Consider the following 23,621-nt stretch of genomic DNA (forward strand, 5'->3'; position numbering starts at 1 on the left):
GGGTTGTCAAGGTCTCCATATTTGTACTTATTGTAGTTCATCATGATGATGAGAACAACATGTTTTGGTATCCAAATAAAAGTACCAATCTTTGTCCACAGGAGGGCACTCGCCCTCTATTTGTCTACTAACCCCCATGTAAACAAACTGCCCCATGTTGCTAAGTGTATGTAGAGACTTGGGAGCTTCGCGACACATAGGGGATTTAAAGAATTTTTTAGGAGTAAAATCGCATCACATTAACCTGTGGTCATTTCATTTTTTAGATTCACAGGAAACTGTGTAGACCAATTCCAACTCATTTACTCAAAGAGTAAGTGATATTGTCCAGTCATCAAATCCAATTCACCCATTAAATTAGACACATTCCAAATAATTAAGTAAATAAGTAAGAAAAATAATTTCAATTTATTGAAATATTTTAGAAAAAATACAAACCATTACTTAGACATTTCACATAGGCAGTAAGCTCCACAAAGAAACACATTATCTAAATACAATGCAAAATTCACACAGCACAGTCACAGACGCAGCCTTATGTATCAGTGTAAATCATGAGTCAAGTCAAACTTTGCAGAAAGGAGGGGGAGGGGGGGGGGACCTAACAGGTATGCACACATCCCAGATACCTTGAATGATATTAACCACAGTTACCAATGGCAGGCAGCTGACATGTCCTGCCAGGCAGAGAAGCATCAGTCCAGACATGTTTTCAGAGTGAACTACAATGAACATGATAAACACACCAGAAATGTTCAGAACATAAAACTCATGCACATCACATACATTTATCAACACAAACAAAACCAGGATAAAAATGTGAAATTGAGTTAAAACCTTTCCTTTAAAACCCCAAAAGGGGTTAAATATACTCTTATAAATATACTCTTATATCTCTTATAAAGAGAGAGAGAGAGAGAGACAGAGAGAGAGAGAGACAGAGACAGAGAGAGAGAGAGAGACTGGGAGATTCAAATATATGAACCTAATTATAATTGAGTTCAGTATAGATTTGCAAGCTTGAGGCTCCACCTCATTAGTCATTCAAAGCCTCAGTAACCATCTCAAAAACCACCAGAGGGTGACGTAGAACCATGTTCTCTAAAATGCATGTTCTCTTACTATTGCTCTCCAAATAATAATAATGGCCTCGTCTTCTTTAAAATCACTGATCTTCGGAAAAACTACTTGTTATTTGCGCTTTCCACTATATTGCTTAGATATCAACTACTGTAAGTCCCTGCAGATCAGTGGCAATTAGAGGAGACAAGGAAGAGTAGGGCAGCTTTAGTTTAGCACAAGCCTATCCCAGAGAATGGATTTTTCCTTGATAGAATAAAATAGTATTACAAGTAAACACCAGAACACACTCAATCACAAAACAAAGACTTTTTTTAAATGAAAAAAAAAAAAAAAAAGTTTTTTACATGAATCATTCACACAACATAAACTTGACAATGGGACAAAAGTGTTGAAAGGCAAGGACATGACAGCTAAGACAATTTTGTAGAATCACAAGTGTATCATTGAGACACACTTCAAGTTAATTTGGTATCAGTGTCTTCTATTGCATTTTACAATATCTAGTAAGTTTAACAAGGCCTGTAGACCGCAAATGAAATAAATACTGAATGATATTTGCTGCCTTGAGGCAAATAAAGGCTTTGGTTTGGCGATTGGACCGAAATGCTAACAGAATCAGGCCTCCTCTCTCCATCAGCATCCATTTCATGTCATTTGCATGTTCAACTACAGGTCTCACTAGTGCTTGACAGTCTTACCACAATCAAGAGGACTTAAGACTAGCAGGAAATAGCGTTTGCAGCATGCCACTAACAAAAATACAAAACAACTAACCGATCCAAAATTGGGGAAATAAAAGCAAATTCACTTCCAGGATGTCTTAATAGCATTTCTTCAGACCTTGAGAGGAAGTTCCACTGCACTGATCAAAAAATAAAATAACTTCCTCCTCATTTAGCAACAGTTACCACAGCAACAACATAACCAGTCAATCAAATATTCAGAGGAGCAGGGGAATAGAAATGTTCAGAAGCGTATCACACTAACTAGTCAATGTTTACTGGTAAGAAAAGTGAAAAGAACAGTATTAAGATAACCAATAAAATGAAAATATAAATATTGGTGAAAAACTAAAACACAGCAACTGCAGCTATGTATATGCAGATGAGATATTGCTCACTCTGTATACATATATATGAATAGGCATTCTTTAAAAATACTAAATGTCTGCATAGAGGCAACAGGTCCACCAACAATGGGGCTCAACAAAACACAGTTCTCCATCTAGAAGTCAGTGGATCCTAAGGTCATTTTTATTGCCTTCCTCAAGCTCCTTCTTCAAGTACTGCAGAAAGCATTGGGGGCTCAGAGGGGGAGCTATGTCCATTCTTCTCTCCTCTAAGAGAAACCACACCACGCACACCATCATGTAGGCCCTTACAGTGGCCCTGTTCTGCCCATCTCTTTGCCTGTAGCCATGGAGAAGAAGGAGTGAGACAGCCCCTTTTAAAGGGGGACAGGGGTTCCCCCTCCCTTACTCCACAGGAGTATTGCTGCTGGCCTTGACCCCGGCCCTGCTGATCTGCAGCCAGGGCAGCTTGGCACAGTTCTTGAAGAGCTGCTCGATGGCGATATGACGCACATGGAGCTCCGACGCCAGCGAGTCCTTCTCCTGCACAGCCCCTGTGAGCTCCTCAAACACTTCTGTGGAGGGGAGAGCAAAGAAGAGATCAATGCCTACAGCACAGAGTCAACTCACATACAGACACAGCAAATAGGATAACAAAACAGACAGACCATCCCCTCTTCTCACAAAGACACTAAACCTCACCTCAAAGACAACACGGCCCAAACACCCAACAACAGTGCACCTTAGATACAACACCTCCCAAGGACAAAAAGAATAATGTGGAACATTCATTTACATCAGTTTATGGACAGGCAAGTGCATTCAAAATAATAGGCCATTAAAACGCACACACGAGAGCGGTTCTCTTTAAATAATTGATGGGAGGCTATAATCCAGACATCTGTTCACAGTAACTTCATAGATCACTATTAAAATCTCTTACTTTGGATCTGAAGCAGGAGCTGGCCGTTCAGCTGGTGGAGCTCATCCATACTCATCTTAATCACTAAAAGATAAAAACAAGAGATTTGGTCACAAAACATGAGCAATACAGCATGTGTGATAAAGAAAGTGGTTCCAAACAGCCCTCCAGCACACATCTTCAGGCACTTGTCGCATAGCAACAAACTATGCAGAGCCTGTTAAGGTTTAGTAAGTTAACACTGGCGTAATTTTCTAAAGGAATGACATTCTAAGAGTGGAATGACAGCTTGTCGTCCTTGAGAGTGATATCTCTCACTCCCAGAGGGTGGAAAGACACCTACATTTGGTGCAGTGACAGGGAATGAAGAAAACAAGGGCAGATTTTGAGGGAGGACAGAAAGAAAAGAGTGGTGGTGAGGGGGAGGGAAGAGTGTGGTCAAGGAGTAGGAATTTGTGAGGAGGATGCTTGAAAATCATGGACTTGGCTTGACATACCACATTGTTTGCAATATTAACGAGTGAGAAATGGTGGAGACGGCAATCTCTGGATAAGAGAGATCAGGGAATAGATGACATAGGAGAGGAGAGAAAGGGGTGCAACGCATTCCATCTGTCTCCCCATCTCTCCTTTTCTAATACCCTCAATGTCCCTCCTCCCCCTTCAATGTCCCTCTACACAGAGGCACAGAAACCCTCTCATCCAAGCCTTGAAACGTTGCTTTGATGAAGTGAATATATGCAGACACCACTTATATGAGGCATCACTCAAGCTAACCAAATTTCCCGGGCACAGTAGCTAACACAGTGGTGGTAAAGTAAAGTGAGTCTGAACTCACACTCCTCTCTGCTGTGGCCCTGGTGTCTGCACTGCGTCTGGTCTCCCCCAGGTGACTTGGTGTGGTGGTGCAGGCCCCTCCTCCCCGCGCTCCCCCACAGGCCTCCCTGGGAGTCCTCTAGCAGTCCAAGGCCCAGCTCCTCAGCCGTGTGGCACTCCAGCATGCCTGTGGCATAGTCTGGCAGTCCTGCAGCCGTGCCCTGGGCCCAACGTGGTGCGTAGCGGGGCACCTGGGCGTCCAACTGGGGCAGCAGCTTACGGTCGCCCTGCTGGCTGTAGCACAGGAGTTTGGCACCCCTGCGGCCCGGGCCCTCTGAGGAGACAGAGTCTTTGTTCTGGGCATACTGTACAATGCGGCTCAGCTTCTGGCCCAGGGCCAGTTTCATGCCCTCATAGGCACTGCGGGAGACTTTCGAGCGGGAGAGCTTCTGGTTGGCGATGAGGTGGTACTTCTCAAAGCAGTCCCTGTGGCCACGGAGAGACTTGGAGTGAAGGAGGGTGGAGGTGGATATACCTGTATGGGCAGAGACACAGAGCAATCAGTAGGTGAAGACACTTACTGTACTTACACTTTCCACTTCTCAATCTATGAGCTCTTATGACAGTGTATCTATTAAAGGAAACTTTAATATCTGAAATGGAGGACCATTTCAGGGATGACAATAGCAATATTTCATCAACAATCAACATTTTGTTCACCTCTTCACTCTTTGAGCCACTGCAGAACTGAATGATTTCATGCCCCAGATGCTTGTCTTGGAGGACATGAAATTGTAACGGGTGTTAAAGCAGTGACCTATTGCACTTGACACAAACAAATAAACCAATTCAAAACCAGTTAAAACTGGCATATTTTGAAACTGAAGTATTTTGATGTCCAAGCGAAAGCTGCTTAGAGTGTGGCGGGTTAGCATCCATAGCATGAGTAGGCAGGGATTGCAGACTGACCCAACTTAAATGTACAGTTACCTGGGGTACAATCTATTGTTTTGGCCAAGACTTCTTCAATCTCCAAATTGTGCTAGCTTTTTGTAATTGTTACTTAGGCCATACAAAGTTAATTCATTGTTTAACAGATTTCATTTTCAGAAAAGTGAGGTGACCAGCAAAAAAAAGTGTATGAATATCCAGCTATATATATATATATATAGATATATAAAGAGAGAGAAAGAGAGAGAGAGAGAGAGAGAGACAAGATGGTGACTAGGCAGTAGTTTCCCATGTTATCTTATCATGTTATCTCAATGAGGCCAAAAAAAAAAAAGGGGTGGTCATTCTGGTCTGTTTCAGGCGTTTCATGTCCTTTCAGGAAGTAACAGAGTTGGGACTGTAAGTTTAAATGCTGTGGTGTGTCTTGCACTGTTTCGCCTTATATACAAATCTAAACTAACTCTGAGATTCCTAACTCTGAAGTCTCTCCCTTGCTCTGCTGTCGGCTTTCACCTTTCAGCTGCTGTGCTAAAAGTCGCACCAACGGCTCGTGCTGAAGCAATAAGCACCCCCGAATTTGTAGCTCATACCGGGCGAAAATAAGAACTAGAACATAATACTTTGCCCATTGAAATAATACTTACTACTTTGCCCTTGCCCTGGGGTTTACAGAGTACTTCCTGAAGTCAGCCAACTGAGACCATTATCTTACTGATTTAGCAAACAGAGGGGGAATTCATCTCACCCAGTAAAAATAATCTTGAAGTAAACTGGGCCATGGGGGATGAGAGTGGAAAGTATAAATACTAGATGTTGGGAACATGATGAGGACTGAACGGAGTGAGTGAGTGAGTGAGTGAGTGAGAAGGAAAGAGCATGATTGTCGTTTTTGAGTGTGTGTTTGCACAGGCTTTGTCTGATGGCTTTCTTATCATGGCTTACCTCTCTATCACATACGTGCCGGAACCAGAAGCAAGGGGATTAGTCACCATCAAGACTGAGAGACACACTTGCTTGGTTTAGTAGGTTTACCTCAAACACTCCTCTGGGAAAGAGAGGTAAGAACACAGAAGGCTACCCTACGGACTACCACACTATACATTAACTCTAAACTGATGTGTTAGTTCCATCTATGACAATTGAATGTTCAGGTCAACATCAGTCATCTGAAAGCTCAAGATGAAGATAAAGAATGAAAAAAGTGAAAACAAATTGAGTGTCGACTGATAAGAACATTTCCTCCCCTTTCATGCTGATGTCAAGGCCAACAACAGGAAGGCACACTTGTCTAAAGTGATATCCCAGACAAAGAGGAAGTGGAGGCCAAGATCTTCAGCAGGCCCACACACACAGACTGAACAACTTTGCTGCATCTCACATAACACACTGAAAAGAAAAACGAAAAGCATTGAGTTACTTAATGCTGTTGGCCATAGTGGTATAGTGAGCAGTGTAGTGACAGTAGCCTAATGATTAGAGAAAACATCAGTGGCTGCGAAAATGCTAATGCATTATATCATTGCTTTTTTTGACACTGAGGTATAGTGTAACCCAGTATCAATGGATCACATTTGCCTCCTTACATTAGCTGAAATTAGGTCATACCCCTTGTGTGGGGTGTATCTATTCTTAGTGTGTGTGTGTGTGTGTGTGTGTTTTTGTGTGTGTGTGTGTGTGTGTGTGTTCTGACCCAGGACACTGAGACAGACAGCTCTGTAGTCTTGTGAGGAAGCTGAGGCATCTTGGAGATCTGGGGCAGTGCTTGTATCTGTATCCTGGCTACTGAACCTCCACCTGCTCTCCCTTTACTAGGGCTCCGTTAGCCACCCAGCCAACAGCAACGCCACCAGCCCATCAGGCTCAGCCATCGGCCCACCGCAAAACACTGGCCCCATGGTCAAATTAAGGGCCCACAACCAGAGCAGTGCACCACCCACCTAGCTGAGAGTGAGGCTGAGCTCTCCAGATAAGCAGCTTAGCAGCTAGGACTACTGTCTTTCTGTCACATGGGCGCACACACACACACACACACACACACACACACACACACACACACACACACACACACACACACACACACACACACACACAGACACACAGACACACAGACAAACCCTCTCTTCAGAGGTGAGTCAACAGCTTCAGCAGTGTCAGTCAGTGGCATAGGCAGCACGACTCAGACGAGCAGCAGGCTAATGAACACAGGCCTGTGAATGATCCATTGTTCTCCTGTCTCTGAGTGAAGGTTTACCTGACTGTCAAAATAACCAGCAGCAAAGCCATAGAGCAGCCTACTAGCCGAGAGACTACTGATTCCAGTCTGAAATCCAGTCTGAGTGAAATCTAGGAGAGCAGAGAAAACATACAAAGTGATCTGCGACATGTTGAATAACTTGAACAGGAAATGCTAATACACAGGGCTAAGGAGAGAGATATCCGTTCATTGGATCTAATCCTGCTCTCTATTTAGCAAACACAGTTTGGCAGGGCTCAGTCTCTCTTCATGGGCTGGGAGGGCAAGTACTTGCTGCCATGGAAACCGTAATCTTATCATATGTAATCTATGCTGCCTGGTCTTTTCATGACGCAAGCCATCAGAACCTATTCCCTTCTCTCCCATACATCTCTGCTGCCCTGAAGATAACAGGAATATCAGTGTAATGACAACTCTAGGGGTATAGTCTCTGGATCAATACAACATTGCTCGATCCACATCAGCATAGGTGTTCTATAGGTTCTTCCTGAACTATAGGTGACTAAGATTTTGTTCTCAGGATAGTGATTAACTAAACTCAAAACAACTCATGGCTCCCTTGATGTAGTTGTTTGCTAAAAAGAGTTTTGTCTTTCACGGTGCGATTACATCAGGGATCACAGATGGTCTGAATCTATCGCAGACAGAGATTCCTTTGCCCATTTGAATACAATTTTTTGGCCATTTAGAATCTAATCCAAGTAAATGTTCGTCTCCTCAGCTTTCCACTTACCCAAAAGTGGTGCGTATAGTCTATTTTAGCAGGCTGACATTCTGAATTTAACCTGCATTTCATTTTTAGGAGACCAACAAAGGCATTAGTCAACTGCGGATTCAAACTACTGCTGCTACCTATTCAGGCAGTGTCATGAGCCGTTAAACATGAGAGGGGATGAGGCGTAGCCAGGCTTATCCCTCCATCCAGATGAAGCCACCCTCTTTACGTTTGTTGCGCCGGATATCACTTCGATGCTACGCTATTGTAGCCTACTTTGAGAGTCTACCTGAGGGCTATCCTTGGCAAATGGACAACTGGGAATTATCAATAACTGATATTTTCAGACTAATACTCTACAGAACTGATGAAGATGAACCGTTAAGCTATATTAGCTGTTATACCCTCCGACAGTTAGCATCACGTCAGATCCTCATAGCCTAACAACCCCCACCCTATAGTAAATATATACCCTAACCTATAGTACTTTTGGTAATATACACTTGATCCAAAGACTATGGCTCAAGCCAACCAAGGAGGATGAACTACAGTTTCTCCTGTTTTCTACTCCACCAACTCTGTCTGTGTGTATACTTGGCAAGGACATTCGATCCTTGACACACTTGTTGAGGACTTCGTTTTGAGAAGTAGGACAGGGGTCATGGCGATTTTATGTCCAAATCGAGCTTGGGACAGCTGAAAGTGGAATGCTGTCAACAGCTGCAGAACTAAACCTGGACAGCAGACAGAGCGTGTGTAATGCACATCAACCTCTGCTCTCAGGCTGCAGATTGGCAGACCACTCAAGATTCAAGATTCAAAGTGTTTATTATCATATGCACAGTAGAAAACATGTTTCCCTGTACAACGAAATTCTTGCTTTGCTGTCCGCAGAATGCCAACCAATGTAAAATATACAATACTAAAGAATATACAATATATACTAAACAAATGTACAAGACAGCAAAATTTAAGGCATAAAATAAAATAGCAGCAATAATAATAATAAAACAGTGCAAACGTAGCAGTGCAATTATGCAAACTGGAAAATTCAGTTATTTGAGGTAGTAAGGTTATATTAATCTCCTATGGGTTGTTTAGGAGCCTGATGGCAGTGGGAAAGAAGGAGTTCTTCAGTCTGGTGGTCCTGCATTTAACACTTCTGTACCTCCGGCCTGAGGGTAGAAGTGTGAACAGTCCGTGCTGGGGGTGGGTGGGGTCCTTGAGGATGGAGGCGGCTCTCCTGTGGACTCTGCGGTGGTAGATGCTCTGCAGAGAGGGCAGTGGAGTCCTGGTGATTTTCTCAGCGGTCTTCACCACTCTCTGCAGGCGTCTGTGGTCCATAGCAGTAGTGCTGCAGTGATACAGCTAGTTAGGATGCTCTCAACAATGCAGCTGTAGAAGTTGCTGAGGATCTTGGGCGACATGCCAAACTTCCTCAGCCTCCTCAGAAAGTACAGCCGCTGTTGGGCCTTCTTAACCAGCTGAGTGGTGTTAAGTGTCCAGGTGAGGTCCTCGCTGATGTGGACGCCCAGGTATTTGAAACTGCTCACCCTCTCTACTTCAAGTTCCCGGATGTACAGTGGCCGATGAGGTCCCCTCTTCTTCCTCATGTCCACTATCATCTCCTTTGTCTTGTCCGTATTGAGGGTGAGGTTGTTGTCCTCGCACCATGTTACCAGACTGGCCACCTCCCTCCTGTAAGCCGCTTCGTCCCCGCCAGTGATGCATCCTATCACTCCGGTGTCGTCTGCAAACTTTAGGATGGTGTTGTCCTTGTGGGAGGCGACACAGTCGTGGGTGAACAGGGTGTAGAGGATGGGGCTGAGGACGCATCCCTGTGGAGTGCCAACATTTGTAATAATGCTGGCTGAAGTCCTATTGCCAATCCTGACAGACTGGGGCCTGCCAGTCAAAAAGTCTAGGAGCCAGTCACAGATGGTCATGGTGAAAATGGTCCATCTCGTCGAAATGTATGAGAAAATCAAGCTATTTTGTCTGTTAGTCAATTAGCTATTTAGGGTTAGACTAGGGTTACGAGTGAAGTAAAGGTTAGGGGTATGGGATAATTTTAGGAGAGCAAGAGCTGAACCTCCTGTGTAGCAGCATGGCCAACCATAGAATAGTGCCAACCTTTGTTGTGGGGCAGAAGGTGTGAATAGAAACAAACCCATGAGGTTAATGTTGTAGTTTTGCCCTTAAAGCAATGCTATAGGATTTTTGTCGCTAATTCTTTACATCTCTACAATTTTTTTAACCCTAAGTGTTGATTGGTTCATGATATAATGTTAATCGATTTCTTATCTCATTAGACGACACAGTACTTAGTTTCCACAGTACTTAGTTTAAGTTAACACATTTTTACAAAATAGGCTTTTGGTCATGGTATTGGGGGGGGGGGGGGGGGTGCCCCTCTCTGTCCAATCAGGTAATTTCTAGACACATTTCTTTTATATTTCATGGCATGTTTGGCTTGTGAATGCTCGTTTTAGAACGAGTGGCTAAAAGAAACACACAACAAACCTGTAGCATCTCTTTAAAGGAGAGCCTGATTTATTACCCCTTTACATTCAGTAAAATAACATAAATCATGCCTATGTATGCATGCATGTTGCTACCTACAAAGAGCGGAGCAGCATATGATCCAAATGAACGGGTTTAAGAGAATGGGCTAAATATAGTGTCTAGAATGAGTATAATTCCCTAAACATGCTCCTTTATTCATAAAGGAATTAGCTGGAATTAGCACTGAAAGCATATGATTACTCTGGGCCACCCAAATAACCCCAAACTGAAAACCACTGGGGCTCAGTGGCGGCTCTGGGCTGAACTATGGCAGAGTCAGCATGTTTCTCCACCTACCCTGGTCAAATACATGGAGCTGCCACAGCTCAACCTAATCAGAGGTCTTTACACTTTGAGGTGAGGAGTTCACCCACAATGAGCAGGCCGTATAGAGAGCACAATGACCCCAAACAGCAGCAGATAGCAGCAGCATCAGCTCCATCATTCCACAGCATTGTGTCTGCGCTGAGCCCCTCTCCTCTCTGGAATTTTCCCTGCTTTTTCATTCTTGTGTGCTCATGATCTCTGGTAACGTCACTAGCCTCAGCAAAAATTCCACCTCCGTTATGTAACGGGATGAAGGAATGCTGCTTGGACTGAACTTGGCTGCTCCACCGACGTCTGCTTTCGAGAATCGGTGAGAGAGACCAAGGTCAGATCACATCTGTATGACTTGGGAGGCTGAAGGACACAGCTCTGGGGTTATGGTGGGGGGCTGAAGGACACAGCTCTGGGGTTATAGTGGGGGGCTCCATCAGGTGATTACAGTCAACCGCCTGTCAGCTCCACATCTCCACTAGAGCACTTAAGCTGTGAATAACACTCTGGGTGTGTGTGTGTGTGTGTGTGTGGGTTGACAGCACAACTTTTAAAAAGGCTCGCCAAAGTGTCCCTGAATCTCAAAGATTAAGGCATGACATGCCTTGGACACACACAACACAAAAGATATCCAGAGAACCTTAAAGGCTCACGCCAGCGAGTTTTACTTCCTGGCTTTTCTTGAAAAGATACTCACTGTGTGGTGACGTTAGTCATTCATGGAGCTATTTGAGAAAGTACCGCCAGATATAGCTAGGATCAGTTCTCAATAAAATATGTGGAAAGGTTGTTTGCCTCTAGTCGCAAAAAACTTTAATCATTGTGCAATAACATTGTGCAGCACCAGGATGTCAGCTAAAAAACATCTAAATTACTAAATGTGGGCCTTTAAAAACAGCCAGGACAGGGGGGCGGCATTTTGGTGTGGGGGTACAAACTAAAGGCCTGTAGCAGAGACTTACAAATTTGGAGTGTAGCCTATTCTGTTGCTGCTCAGAGCCATGTGAATGAAGTGTCACAGCTGGTGCAGGAAACAGAGGAGAGGAAAAAAAATGCCAGCTCTCCGGCAGTAGCGTATAAATAAATAGCCACTACATTACTATTGTGGCTACTGACAGTTGGTGCGCACACACACTTCCTAAAGTCGCCTCCTAAGAGAAAATATAAAACAAGCAGTTTGAGGCATGAGGTTGCACTTCCTGAACACTACGTGGAGGGCTGCACACCATTCCCTTGCTGTATTCTAATCAACAGACACAAGACTGCTACTACTGGACCTGCCCTCCTCTAGTCTGGAGGTTTTGGATTGTCAATAATTCAATGGCCACAAAAAAAACACAGTCCATGTCAACATCAGCCACTTTCTTAGTTTAAGTGATGTCACTGGACTCTGAGCTGTGGGAGGTCTTCTGCTAGCAGTGGAGCTTGTTAATGCTTGTGTCAGTGTGTTGTCTGGCTCTAGCTGTAAATAATGTGTGCATATGTCAGCAGCTGATAAGTAAACAGACAGTTCATGTCACCCTCCGGGCTGAGCTGAGGGGATGCTGTGGGTGGGTTACGTTACGTTACATATGTTACATCGTTACATACACAGAAAATAGGCCTATAGGCCTGCCCTCAGCAACAATAGTGAACTGCTGCTATATGTGCTTATGACTGAAGACAACCTCTGTGTCTTTGAGTTTGAGGATGTAGCCAAGCTAGCATCTCCTGGTCTTCATCTAGTGAGTGTAATGTAGAAGCTTAGCCATGTTCTGTGGCTCCTCTTAAATATGCAGTGTAGCTCAGCACAGTGATGAATATTCATCAACAGCAATTCACCCATGAGTCAGAAGGCCTGGACTAGAGAGAGTGAGAAGGTGCATACGAGAGAACAAGAGAGAGAGAGAGAGAAGGGGGGGAAGCTCTACACTTCCGCATGGTCTGCTCTGAGATTTCCATGGACAAAGAGCAGTCTTTTGTTCCCTTCTCCCCTAATGAAGTGAGACAGATGATGAGCCCTGGGCATTGGATGATCAGTGGGCACCTAGCCTGGCCAGGGCTTCCAGAAAACAGGGCCTGGAGACACAACAGACTAAGAGAGACACAGCTCCCTCCCACCATCTATCACTATTACAGCAACACGTGCTAATGTGGCACCCCTGCTTGCCTCTTACATAACTACCACTCCATGACCACACAGTCAGGCTGTATCAAAATGTCTGCAATCTATACACATAAAGACACACAGTGGACCAACAATGGTACCATTGTGGGGAGACTGTGATATTTGCACATGATGCTCAGCACTACTCACAATCATGCCTTTTCTGGGAAACCTACAATAAATCTAACCACAACAAACAAACGTAGCCCGGAACTAATAGGATATATTCCCTGTCAGTTTCCCTATTCAACAACTGGTCCATGGCCTTAAATCCTTGATGCATATGAATTTAAATATCTGTCAGCATGGTATCACTTATTCTGGGAATAATTCAGTCTGCTATCAGCTGCATACTCCACTAGGACATTCCTTTTATGGAGAGATAAATACATTGCTCCCTCACAAAGAGAGGGGCCCTTGTACAGTCAGTCTGTGAGACAAATGCTGAATGCAACGCATATCTAATCCCCCAGGAGCTGACACTCTCATTCAAATAGGCCGATCATTAATTAAGAGTGGAAAAAGGCACTTCTAATACCTGCCTTTGTATTGGAGAGGCAAATCAAGCGAAGGAGCTGCAGTGGTCTGCTCTGGTGAAAGGAGGTTGCGGGTGAATGAATGCTCTAGGCATCTGGCCCTTCAGACCCATTGACCAACATGAGGAGATGCATACTGTCCCTGACAAGGACATGAAGAGCAGAGCCTAATTTAGCCACTGAAAAACAACCACTCAAAGTAAACACACCATCAACCTGCCCAACTGAATAATTAGTAGTAGGGTACTCTGAGCCATAACCCCACCTGTACCTGCTTGGACCAGAGACTATCCAGTCAACTTGCTGTATAGAGGTTTTTTCCTAATCCAAGGCATCCCTGGAAAGTGATACTGGCAAAGGCTTAATGTGGTGGTGTTATGATAGCCTGAAAGTGCCTGCATTTTTTATCAAGTAACACCAGTGGCTGTTGTATGACATGGATTGGTTCTAACTAGACCGATGCTAGCCAATAAGACTGGTGATAGAGAACAAGCTTTGGACTATAGCCTGAATGGTGGGCAGACTTGCTATTCTTTCTGACTCATTTACATTTACGGCATTTAGCAGATGCCTTTATCCAAACCGACTTACAACAAATAGTAAATTGTTAAAAAGCTGAGAGATTTTACTCTCTTTGTATTTCGGAGTGCATATGACTGATTAATTATGGTATAATGACAGCTCAGATTTGTGTTTTCTTTACTTTGCTGGACTCAGATGCAATAGATAGCTGAAGTCTCCACCCCTTGGTATGACAAGCTGGTACCAGAAGTAAACATTTATACAGGAGATGCTCCATCAAGGCTTTGTACCATCAATGATTTCACTTGAATACAAAGCAACTTAGAAACTTCCCTGGTGTTATTGACAACATATGAACCTTGCAGAAAAGCAACCAAGGATATAATTTTTTCACAAAAATGATATGAGTACAAGACTGTGTACAAAAATAACACAATGCAAACTACTTCCCTGCATAAGTAATGGGAAACAGGCAATCGCAAACGGGCTGATAGGCCAAGGACGACTTCCACAGTGGATGACCGAAGAATGCTCACGATAATAATAAAACAAAATTGAAAAAAATGTCCCACAGATCAAGAACACTCTCCAGGAGGTAGGTTTGAATGTGTCAGAGACTACCATTTGCAGAATACGTCACCAGCCAAACTACAGACGCTTCACTGCAAGGTGCAAACTACTTGTTATCCTCAAAAGGATGGTCAGGTTACAGTTTGCTAAAAAGTACATAAAAAGCCTGCAGGGGTCAGGAAAAAGGTCTTGTGGACAGATAATTATTATGTACCAGCGATTGCAAGAGAAAAGTTTGGAGGGAAAAAAACCCAATCTGATTTACAGCATATCACCTAATTTGTGAAACATGGTGCAGGGGGTGTTTGGTTTAGGCATGTATAGCTGCCACTAGAACTTGCCAACTTGTCTTAATTGATGATTGCAACTGCTGACGGCAGCAACAGCATGTATTCTGAAGTGTCCAGAAACATCTTGTCTGGTCGAGTTCATTGGATGGCGCTTCATCATAGAGTAAGACAATGCCCAAAACATACTGCCATAGCAACTAGGGAGTTTTTCAGGGCTAAAAAATGGAATATGAAATACATTTCATTTCGTGATAACATTTTCGGCAAAAAGGCAAGTTTTGAGTTATATTTGCATATAACTGCATATGCAATTTGCATATGAGTGTTGAATGTCACCTCAGTTTCAGCTGCTAGTCTTCATTCCTGTATGGCTAGATGCATGCAGCTGATCATAACTTAATATTTTGGCGATGAAGCATGTTGGAGAGAGGGTCATGATGAACGAGAACCGGAGCGACATGGCCTCAAAGGAAATGGAGTTAATTAGAGTCCTTTGCCGGTTACTAACTCCTAACTTTTGTTGTACACTTATATCACACATACACAGTATATTGCCAGGCTTGACTGACACTGGTTAAGGCCACAGCATCTTATTGGCCCGGGAGTGTGATTTGAACCAACCCCATATAATACAAGTTGGAAATCCAGCTAATGAAGAACAGAGAGGACAGACATGCACTTCTGGTACCTAAAATAAAAGGGGCGGAGCTGACTTCGGCTGTCTATTACAAGTCAGTCATCATTGTCCGAGATCGAGTCGAGACCGAGTAAACATATAACTGAGACCCACATTCATTGGTGTCATTAATTGACCCGATGTCCAGTCATATTCAAGAAAGGGTTGATGAGGGATGTGGTCGCACTTAGATTCATATTTTTTATCTCCGCAGAAAAAATATAATCAGCCTTTTGAAAAGGCTTGTATTTTTTCCAACGGCACTGCAGCCAATCAGTAGGCTAAATTCCTGCCCTGCTGTTGACCCAAATGTCTATCATATCGCAAGTTAAATCGCAACCACAACATCTAGCAAAATTATCGTAACATGATTTTTTTGTCTATATTGCGCATCCCTAAAACAAACACATGGGAGCCTCTCCCTCTCTCACCTTCAATGCTCAGCTCAAAGCAGACGTGGCAGAAGGACAAGGTGCCTGTGTCTGTTTCCAGCTTGCAGACACTGCAGATGTTGTCGTCATTCAGATCAATGTTCACAAACTGCTCCTCTTCGTCCATAGTACCACCTCTGAGAGAAACAGACAAACAGCACAAGACATGACATGAGGGTTTTGCACAACCTCCAACTCAAACTTTGTTTTGGCGTCTGAGTCCTCCTTCCTTATCAGTGAACAGAGAATATCTTTCAATCTTTCAAAAGTCTTGGCCTTTAACAGTCTGGGAGAACATTTTTGAACATTCTTGTTACTACCAGGTCTTGTTATCTACCAGGTGGTAGCACTGAGCGATGGTCTGCTGCTCAAGGCAATACTGTCTATCTATTGTATCTTTGATACAATTTAAAGACTCTGCTGTGCCCTACAGATTGCAGCAGACAATTTGCTAAAGATAACTCCCCTTTGTGGAGACGGGAGAACACTGATATTCTGAAAGATCCATATTAAATGATACATACTACAGCAGGATATGGGTAGATCCATCGCTACCACTGGAGCATCGTATAGAATTATTTTGAAAAGACTTTGGATATCAAAAACCTTTGGGAGTCCAATCTAGTAAAAGGCCAGAAAGCCTAATCCTCACAGAGAACGTAAAGACAGTGTCTAGTGACCTATGTTTACACAGTAAATTAGGTTACCCCAGTTTACATAAGTTCACCATTCTGGAATGTCACAACTAAGTGGGTCATTTTATTACAATGCGAAAGAAAGTCTCTCTCCCAGGACACCTTCATTTATCTAAGCAATACATAATAAATCTGCAGAAAAAGATTAAAATGAATGAGTAGGGACACATATTCAGCGTTTTCATTTCTCTTTCACACTTCTACAAAATAAAATGAACATATTCTGAACACAAATATTCCTCCTATCCATCAAGGAAAATGGGGAGAAAGTGTAGCTAAATGATTGTCAGCATGTCCCTATCTATATCTAGGCCGAGGCCTACAGCATGGTGTATGGCTGCCCAAACACACAGAGGACTGGAGGATAAACATCAGGGAAGGGGGAGGCCAGCTAGCTGTATTGGAGGAAAGCTTGAAAGATATATCTGTTTAGACGGGTCATTACAAGGTGTAGCCTATAGCTAGTGAAACAAAGTCCAGAAGGATTTGGGGTGCGTAAATGCACTGTCATGACCTGAGAAGAGGAATTTAAAAACATCAATCAAAATAGGTCTAGCTAGACCCTTGGATGTGTGCAAATAGTCACACTTGTCCAAGATAACTTTAGTGTATTTTGCACTAAAAGTCTTTGTTGCTTAGCACCTGAGGCCCGTTATACCTAGGCTGGTGTACCCTCAAAAACAAAGCTCAGCTGTTGGTCACTGAATAAAAAGGTTCCCTTGACTAGTAATGTGACCATTAGTAGGGGGGCTAGCTCAATACTACTGATGAAGAGCAGAGGGTCAATGACAACATGTAGCTAGCCACAGAATTCTCTGTATTCTCATAATGGTCTATGCTTTGGTATTCATATTGTCCCCTCCTGTCATGACATGAGTCAAGTTTATAGCTAGCTGGCCTGCCCCAGCCAGGTCAAAAAAGACTACTGTATTTAGCTCCATAACAATAGATAGCAAGTCGACCACAAAGAAACAGTAGCTAAATGACGAGCTTGCTACACTTAGCTATCAATACACCAATAACTTAGCTAGCTAACAACAGGGTTATCTACTAACTCACTGACTTGCCAGATGAAGAAGTGACACTTGCTAGCCAAGAAAGAGCTGATTGCTAGCTGGCTAACATTAGCTGAATCGTGACCGTTATCTCTACAGTATAATAATATTTTTCAGTAGCAACCAAAGAGATAATTGTTATAGTTAAGAGGATGTGGCAATAATAGATTTCTTCGGTCAGTTACCTGTCGTAAGCCTTTGTCAATCGTAATCTTCAAGGGAGTATTTAGTTTCCCTTCTTTCGCTAACTCGGTCCGACTGCGCCAGCAGGCAGCACCAGAGTATTGTTGTTAGTGGCTGGGGGATAACTAGCACAGTTTGAGCGGAGGGGAAACCCCCCTTTTCGGAATGAACCACTTGTTAATCAGGGGGTGGCTTCATAGATGGATATAGATTAAACAAAATGTTCTTCTTATCATTATGAATCATACATATTGTATTAAAACATAAGTAATATGTATGTTAATATGTTATCTTAGATCACTATTTGAATATCTAGATACCATGATGAAATGAGTTAGTCTCAAATTGCACCCTTCGGGTTAAGTATGGTTTGTATCAACAAAACAGTGAAAGAGTAGAAACAATACGTGTATAATGAAAGAGAATGTTGATAGGGAAATATCGGTTTAGAATCCATTTTATTACGAGTTTAGTAATATAAGAGAGCGACCTTAGCAGATCTAATTCACAATTGAAAGTGAAAGTAAATGTTTAAAACCACGATAACGCGCATTTAACTTTAGCATGAAGTCACACGTGGGGAATTCCTTTGAGGACAAAATGCCATGGTCAACTTCAGTCAGAATAGGCTACAAATGTATCCACTCGCGGAAGTTTATCTTGAAGATAATGCAGTTTATTTGAAAACATCATTGATATGATCCCTCTTATTTACCTGCACATTCAAGGTGTTGGTTTATTTAATTGTTTTTATTTATTATTATGAGATTCTGTATGTTTGTGTTTGTGTGTCTGAAACAGTAATCTCTAAAGATAGCTGAAAGACTTGTCGGCACAAGCATGAAAAATGTACGGTTTCTGGCAATGCAGGTTGGTACCCTTCATTGAACCTCCGGCTGATGCCTGGGGCCCGTATTCATAAAGCGTGCTTGCATAAAAGAGCTGATCTAGGTTCAGGACCTTTCCTGTCCATATAATCTTATTCATTATTATCTAAAAGGCAAAACTGATCCTAGATCCGCACTCCTACTCTGATCTAGAGTAAGTTTAGCATTTTAGATAATAAGTAACATGATTAAATGTGATCCTAGATCACAACTACTCTGAGAGTGTGCACTTTATGAATAAAGGTCCAGACTTCACTCATGTGCAGAAAACACCTACAATCCTCTGTCATATACAGACGTGAAAGAGGAGGGGATGCTTTTAGGGCAAAAATGGCTGCATAATTCATGGCCCTCTCACCATTACTTGCCACACCTCTCCAAACTTCACCATTAACCACCCCACAAGAACATTTGATTACATTAAACATAAATGTACCCTCTGCATCAGGAAACACTGAAGGTAGAGAGCTGCAGGTGCAGTATAACAGAGGGATTTTGTTCCATTATGTAGTGGTGCTGTGAAATATGATCCCCTTTTAAAACCATGATTATATCTCAGAGCTCCTCTGATATTCCTTCCTACTCTGCCCTGCTGGTCGTTAGTGATCCTGACCATGGAGCCATGACAATATGTACAACCTATACACCAGCAGGACTCTGGAAAGTCCTTGTTGAGTGTTGTCCTATTTAGCACAGCAGTAGTGGTGTATTAGCTACCATGAGTTGACCAATGGAATTTACTAAGGGTAATCTATGCCTGCATGTATACTAGCAGCCTTCAGATTTCAATTTGGTTCAAGTCAATTGTCAAAACCCTTTGACCTCCTACATAGGGTTTCCCAAAAGTGGAGTCCCAAACTAGTAACACTTCAATTTTGTTGTGTTAACACCTGATACTCCTGATAATACAGAAAAATGGTTAAACTACAGTAATGTATGATATACCTGCTACCTGCAATCTATTTTGGTCTTATCTATTTGAGGGTATGTTTCAAATTGAAACAATGGTCATTAAAATGTGACATGCACCAGGCTGCTCTACTCTTTCATCTCATGCCAGCATCATGCAACCAACACACTGCTCCTCCTATTTGGCACAAGAGCAAGGAGCTTCTTTGTTTCAATTATTCTACTTGATCAAACCAGATTTACCATATGACTTTCCTATTTGAATCACAGAAATCAGATTCACTTTGAATTGCTTCAATGGCCTACACCTTTATTTTGTATCCTGATTTGGACATACAGGAACAAAAACAAATGTACTGTTGAAATCATAATGTTATTCAAATGCTAAATATAGAGGGCACATACAGAAGAAGAGCTTGTAGAGCCACCTCCTGGTCAGAGAAAGAGCTGCAGGTACATCATTTGAGTAATAATAAGCAAAGTAATAAGCCAGTTTTTATGATTATTGAATGTGAGGAAAATATAATGTTTAAAACCTGAAAAACAATCATTATTATTGAATTAATGTAGGACTAATGAAAATATTTTTGCCACAGGAGTGTCTTTTCAGATTAATCAGCATACAATAATTGCTAGTAGGTATACCGTCAGAAGTGTCTGTTAAATAATGGAAATGGAAATGAATGTAAATTCATAACTAAGTCCTGAAGCTTTTAAGATGACAATAATGACAAGATAGACAGTAAGATGATTGTTTAGTCATGACAGAAATAGTATCTATTAAACTCTTTACTCAGTTAAAAAATGAAAAGAAAAACACACCACATGAACAGCCTAACCTCCTCTCTGCCACTCTATCAATGAGTAACTTTCCATGTGCTTCAACATGGTGCTTTTAGCGTCTACATATCCAGCCATAAATCTAAGAATTCATCACTGCTTCAGTGCACCCACATCATAACCCTGGGGCAATCTCTACAGGTTGCTGCTTGTTCATATATTCAGAGGCACCATCTCAGATCTTGTTAGACGAGTTTTGTGAGGTTTAAAAAAAGAGGGAGAAAAACAACCCTCAGTTTTCTGTGGTCATGTGATCTATTTACTCTAAACAGCCAGTGAGTGTAGACAATAACAAATATTGTTACTGTTATGCCACCACTATTTCAAATAATCCCCCTCTGAAATCATAGATTTAGCTCAGACATGTAGCTCAGACATGACTGACTGGGATTGTGTTTGATGAGATGACAAATGCAGAGGGCTTGCGTCACTTCAAACATGGGACTCATGGTTAATAAAGGGTCTAAGGATGGGTCATCCAGCAGTGAATAGTGACTCAGTCCCACTAAAAGCCTGTGTTGTAAGCATCCAGGTGAGCAGCCTGCACCAGCGTCTGATGGCCAGGAAGGAAGTTGACTGACCTTTGAGACAGAGCTGGGCAGGAAAGGGCCAGGCTCAGCAGATGACTGACGGACTGAGAGCAAACAATAACTCTCTTGTTTCTAGTAAAGGGGCTTCTTGGCCTTTGGATGGAATCACCACAGGAATCTATGAAGTAATATCATAATATAATTAGCGGCACCCCATCCTTAAGTATGGTAAAAACAAAATCATTGTATCTGATTCCTTTGACTCAATTACGCTACCGTAACCTATATTGTATAGACCTAGCCATTTTTCAAACATTGTCACAAAGTGGAACACTTCTATAGTAAATCACTTATTTTCACCACTATGCATGTTAAATTGAGTAATTTTAAGCATTTTATTTCGATATTCTCTGTGTTGTATGATGTATAATAAAGATTATTCAATAATCAACACTTTGTGAATAGATTGTTTTAGCGGTTGATACTGGTCAGTGTTCCATTCTAGTTCTCCTTGACCTTAGTGCTGCTTTTGACACAACTGACCATACCATCTTAATTTATCATCTTAGAAATTGTGTGGGAATTACAGACACTGCCCTAAAGTGGTTTACATATTATCTCTCAAATAGGCAGTTTTCGGTTTGGGTAACTATGTTTCCTCCCTGACACAAGTGTGCAGTGCCTCTGGGTTCAAATGTGTTCAATTTGTTTTTGCCCCATTTTTGTTCTCTCTCTATATAATCCCACTTGGTCATACTATTCGTAAAATAATATTTATTTTCGTTGCTATGCTGATGACACCCAGCTCTATTTGCCTGTAAATTCCCCCCAAAAAACATCAGTTTAGCCATTGTCAGATTGTTAGATTGTAAACTAAACTAAACAAATCCGACAATTTTACTTTACTTTGCCATCCTAACCTATTGATCTGATTCTTAGTAATCTTGGTTGTCTGATTACTATGTCAAACCTGTAGCTAGAAACCTACATTTGATGAACAGGTCAAAAGGGTTGTAGTCATGTTTTCATCAGTTGAGAAATATTTACAAAATAATGTAATTTTTGTCCATTGCTGATCTGGAGAAAGTCATCCATGTTTTTAATTCTTCTCGACTAGATTGTAACTCACTATATTCTTGCCTCAGTCAAAAGGCCATCCCTTGTCTGCAGCTAGTGCAGAATGCAGCTGCAACGCTTTTAACCAGATGTAAGAGAAGTGATCACATCACACCAATTTTATCCTCATTACACTGGCTTCCAGTAGATTTTATAGTTGCCACAGGAATAGAATGTTTAGTTGTCATTTGAATTACAACAAAACAGTCTTATAATTTTCTCTTGAAGAAGCGCTATGTCTCAAGGTATAATGTTCTCAATGATTAACGGAGGAATTTCTCATCCAATTTGGCAAAACCAACCTATTACAAACATATCTGAGGGCTTTTCTTCAGGTGAGATCACTTTTAAGTTATAAATTCAACATAACTTGACATCACATTTCTAGGGATATATACACAAATAATAATAATGATTTGTATTAACCCATAGGAAAGTGTAATAGTCATTTTCTGATATTCCCTATTCATTTGTACCTAGTGTGTGACATGAGACAGAGGAACTCCTCAACCATGCTGGGTACTACTGCCAGGCAGGGTCCATACATGTGGCATCAGCCCCAGGAGGCTTGGCTCCATGGTATGCCCCAGGTGTACTACCCACAGCCAGGGACGACCTATGGTCAACTCTCCTACTCTGCCCCTCAGCAGGTGTGTGCCATACACAGTGCCCCATACTGGATACCTCACCAGAAACTGCACTATGACCAGCATACTGTACAATGGAGGCCTGAGGCCTACAACATGGCCTACCAGACAGGATACCCCTGGGCCTGCGGGCCGCTGGATGCCAGGATTTACCCCATCCTCTCTGCAGAGCCTCTGCAGGCTGCCCACAGCCCTCTCCCTCAGGCTGGAGACAGCATCCATTTGGTTGCTTATCAGCATGCTGAACGTCCTCCCTTCCAGAGTCACGGCCCCAGGGCTGTACCATCCATTCTGAACCCTCAGACCACTCTGACCCCACGTCTACAGGGAGTGGGAGACACCTCCCTCTCTGAGGTTATCACCCTGGAGGAGGCCATGAAGATCTTCCACTGTGAGCCTGAGGACAGGCGGGGGTTAGTACAGCCTGAGCTGAGACAACATACAGTGCTAGAGTCCAGCCCTGCCAATGGTTCAGAAAGAGACCACCCCACTCTGGATCACTCCCTTGATGATGAGGACATGGAGGCCTGTGTCAAGCGGCTGCTGGATGCCCAGACATTGGAGCAGGCTGTGGCTCCCACAGCAGAGGCCTCTGGCATGGAGTTCTTCTACGAGGTGGACAGCCTAGGTTGCCTGTGTGACTTCCAGCTGTTTGGACAGACTGTGGCCACCAGCACAGAGGAGCAGGGTGACAACATGGTGCTCTGAAAGAAAGTTTATATACTTTCAAAATGTGATAAAAATCCAAATATGATAAGGTTTATTTCATTACCATATTCATTATCATTAAAGTATAGATTCTTAAGTATCAAATTACTCTGTCTGCTTACTAAACAGTAAAGTGCATTACATATTTGTAGAATATCATAGCAATATAACAATCTACCAAGCTATA

At 42.5% G+C, this 23,621-nt stretch overlaps 1 protein-coding gene across 1 annotated transcript; it reads right to left on the reverse strand.

The window, feature by feature from the left end:
* Positions 1 to 389: 389 nt before the first annotated feature.
* On the reverse strand, positions 390 to 17,865 carry cUnh21orf91 (chromosome Un C21orf91 homolog). The gene is made up of 5 exons (XM_083665538.1): positions 17,800 to 17,865; positions 15,865 to 16,001; positions 3,913 to 4,425; positions 3,096 to 3,158; positions 390 to 2,727 (listed from the first exon to the last, which is right to left on the reverse strand). The coding sequence occupies exons 2-5, from the start codon at positions 15,989 to 15,991 to the stop codon at positions 2,558 to 2,560; spliced, it is 873 nt and encodes a 290-aa protein (XP_083521664.1). The 5' UTR covers positions 15,992 to 16,001; positions 17,800 to 17,865; the 3' UTR covers positions 390 to 2,557.
* Between the last annotated feature and the right edge of the window lie 5,756 nt (positions 17,866 to 23,621).

Source organism: Argentina silus (genome assembly GCF_951799395.1).
Source record: "Argentina silus genome assembly, chromosome: 2".
In the NCBI taxonomy this organism is placed as follows: domain Eukaryota; kingdom Metazoa; phylum Chordata; class Actinopteri; order Argentiniformes; family Argentinidae; genus Argentina; species Argentina silus.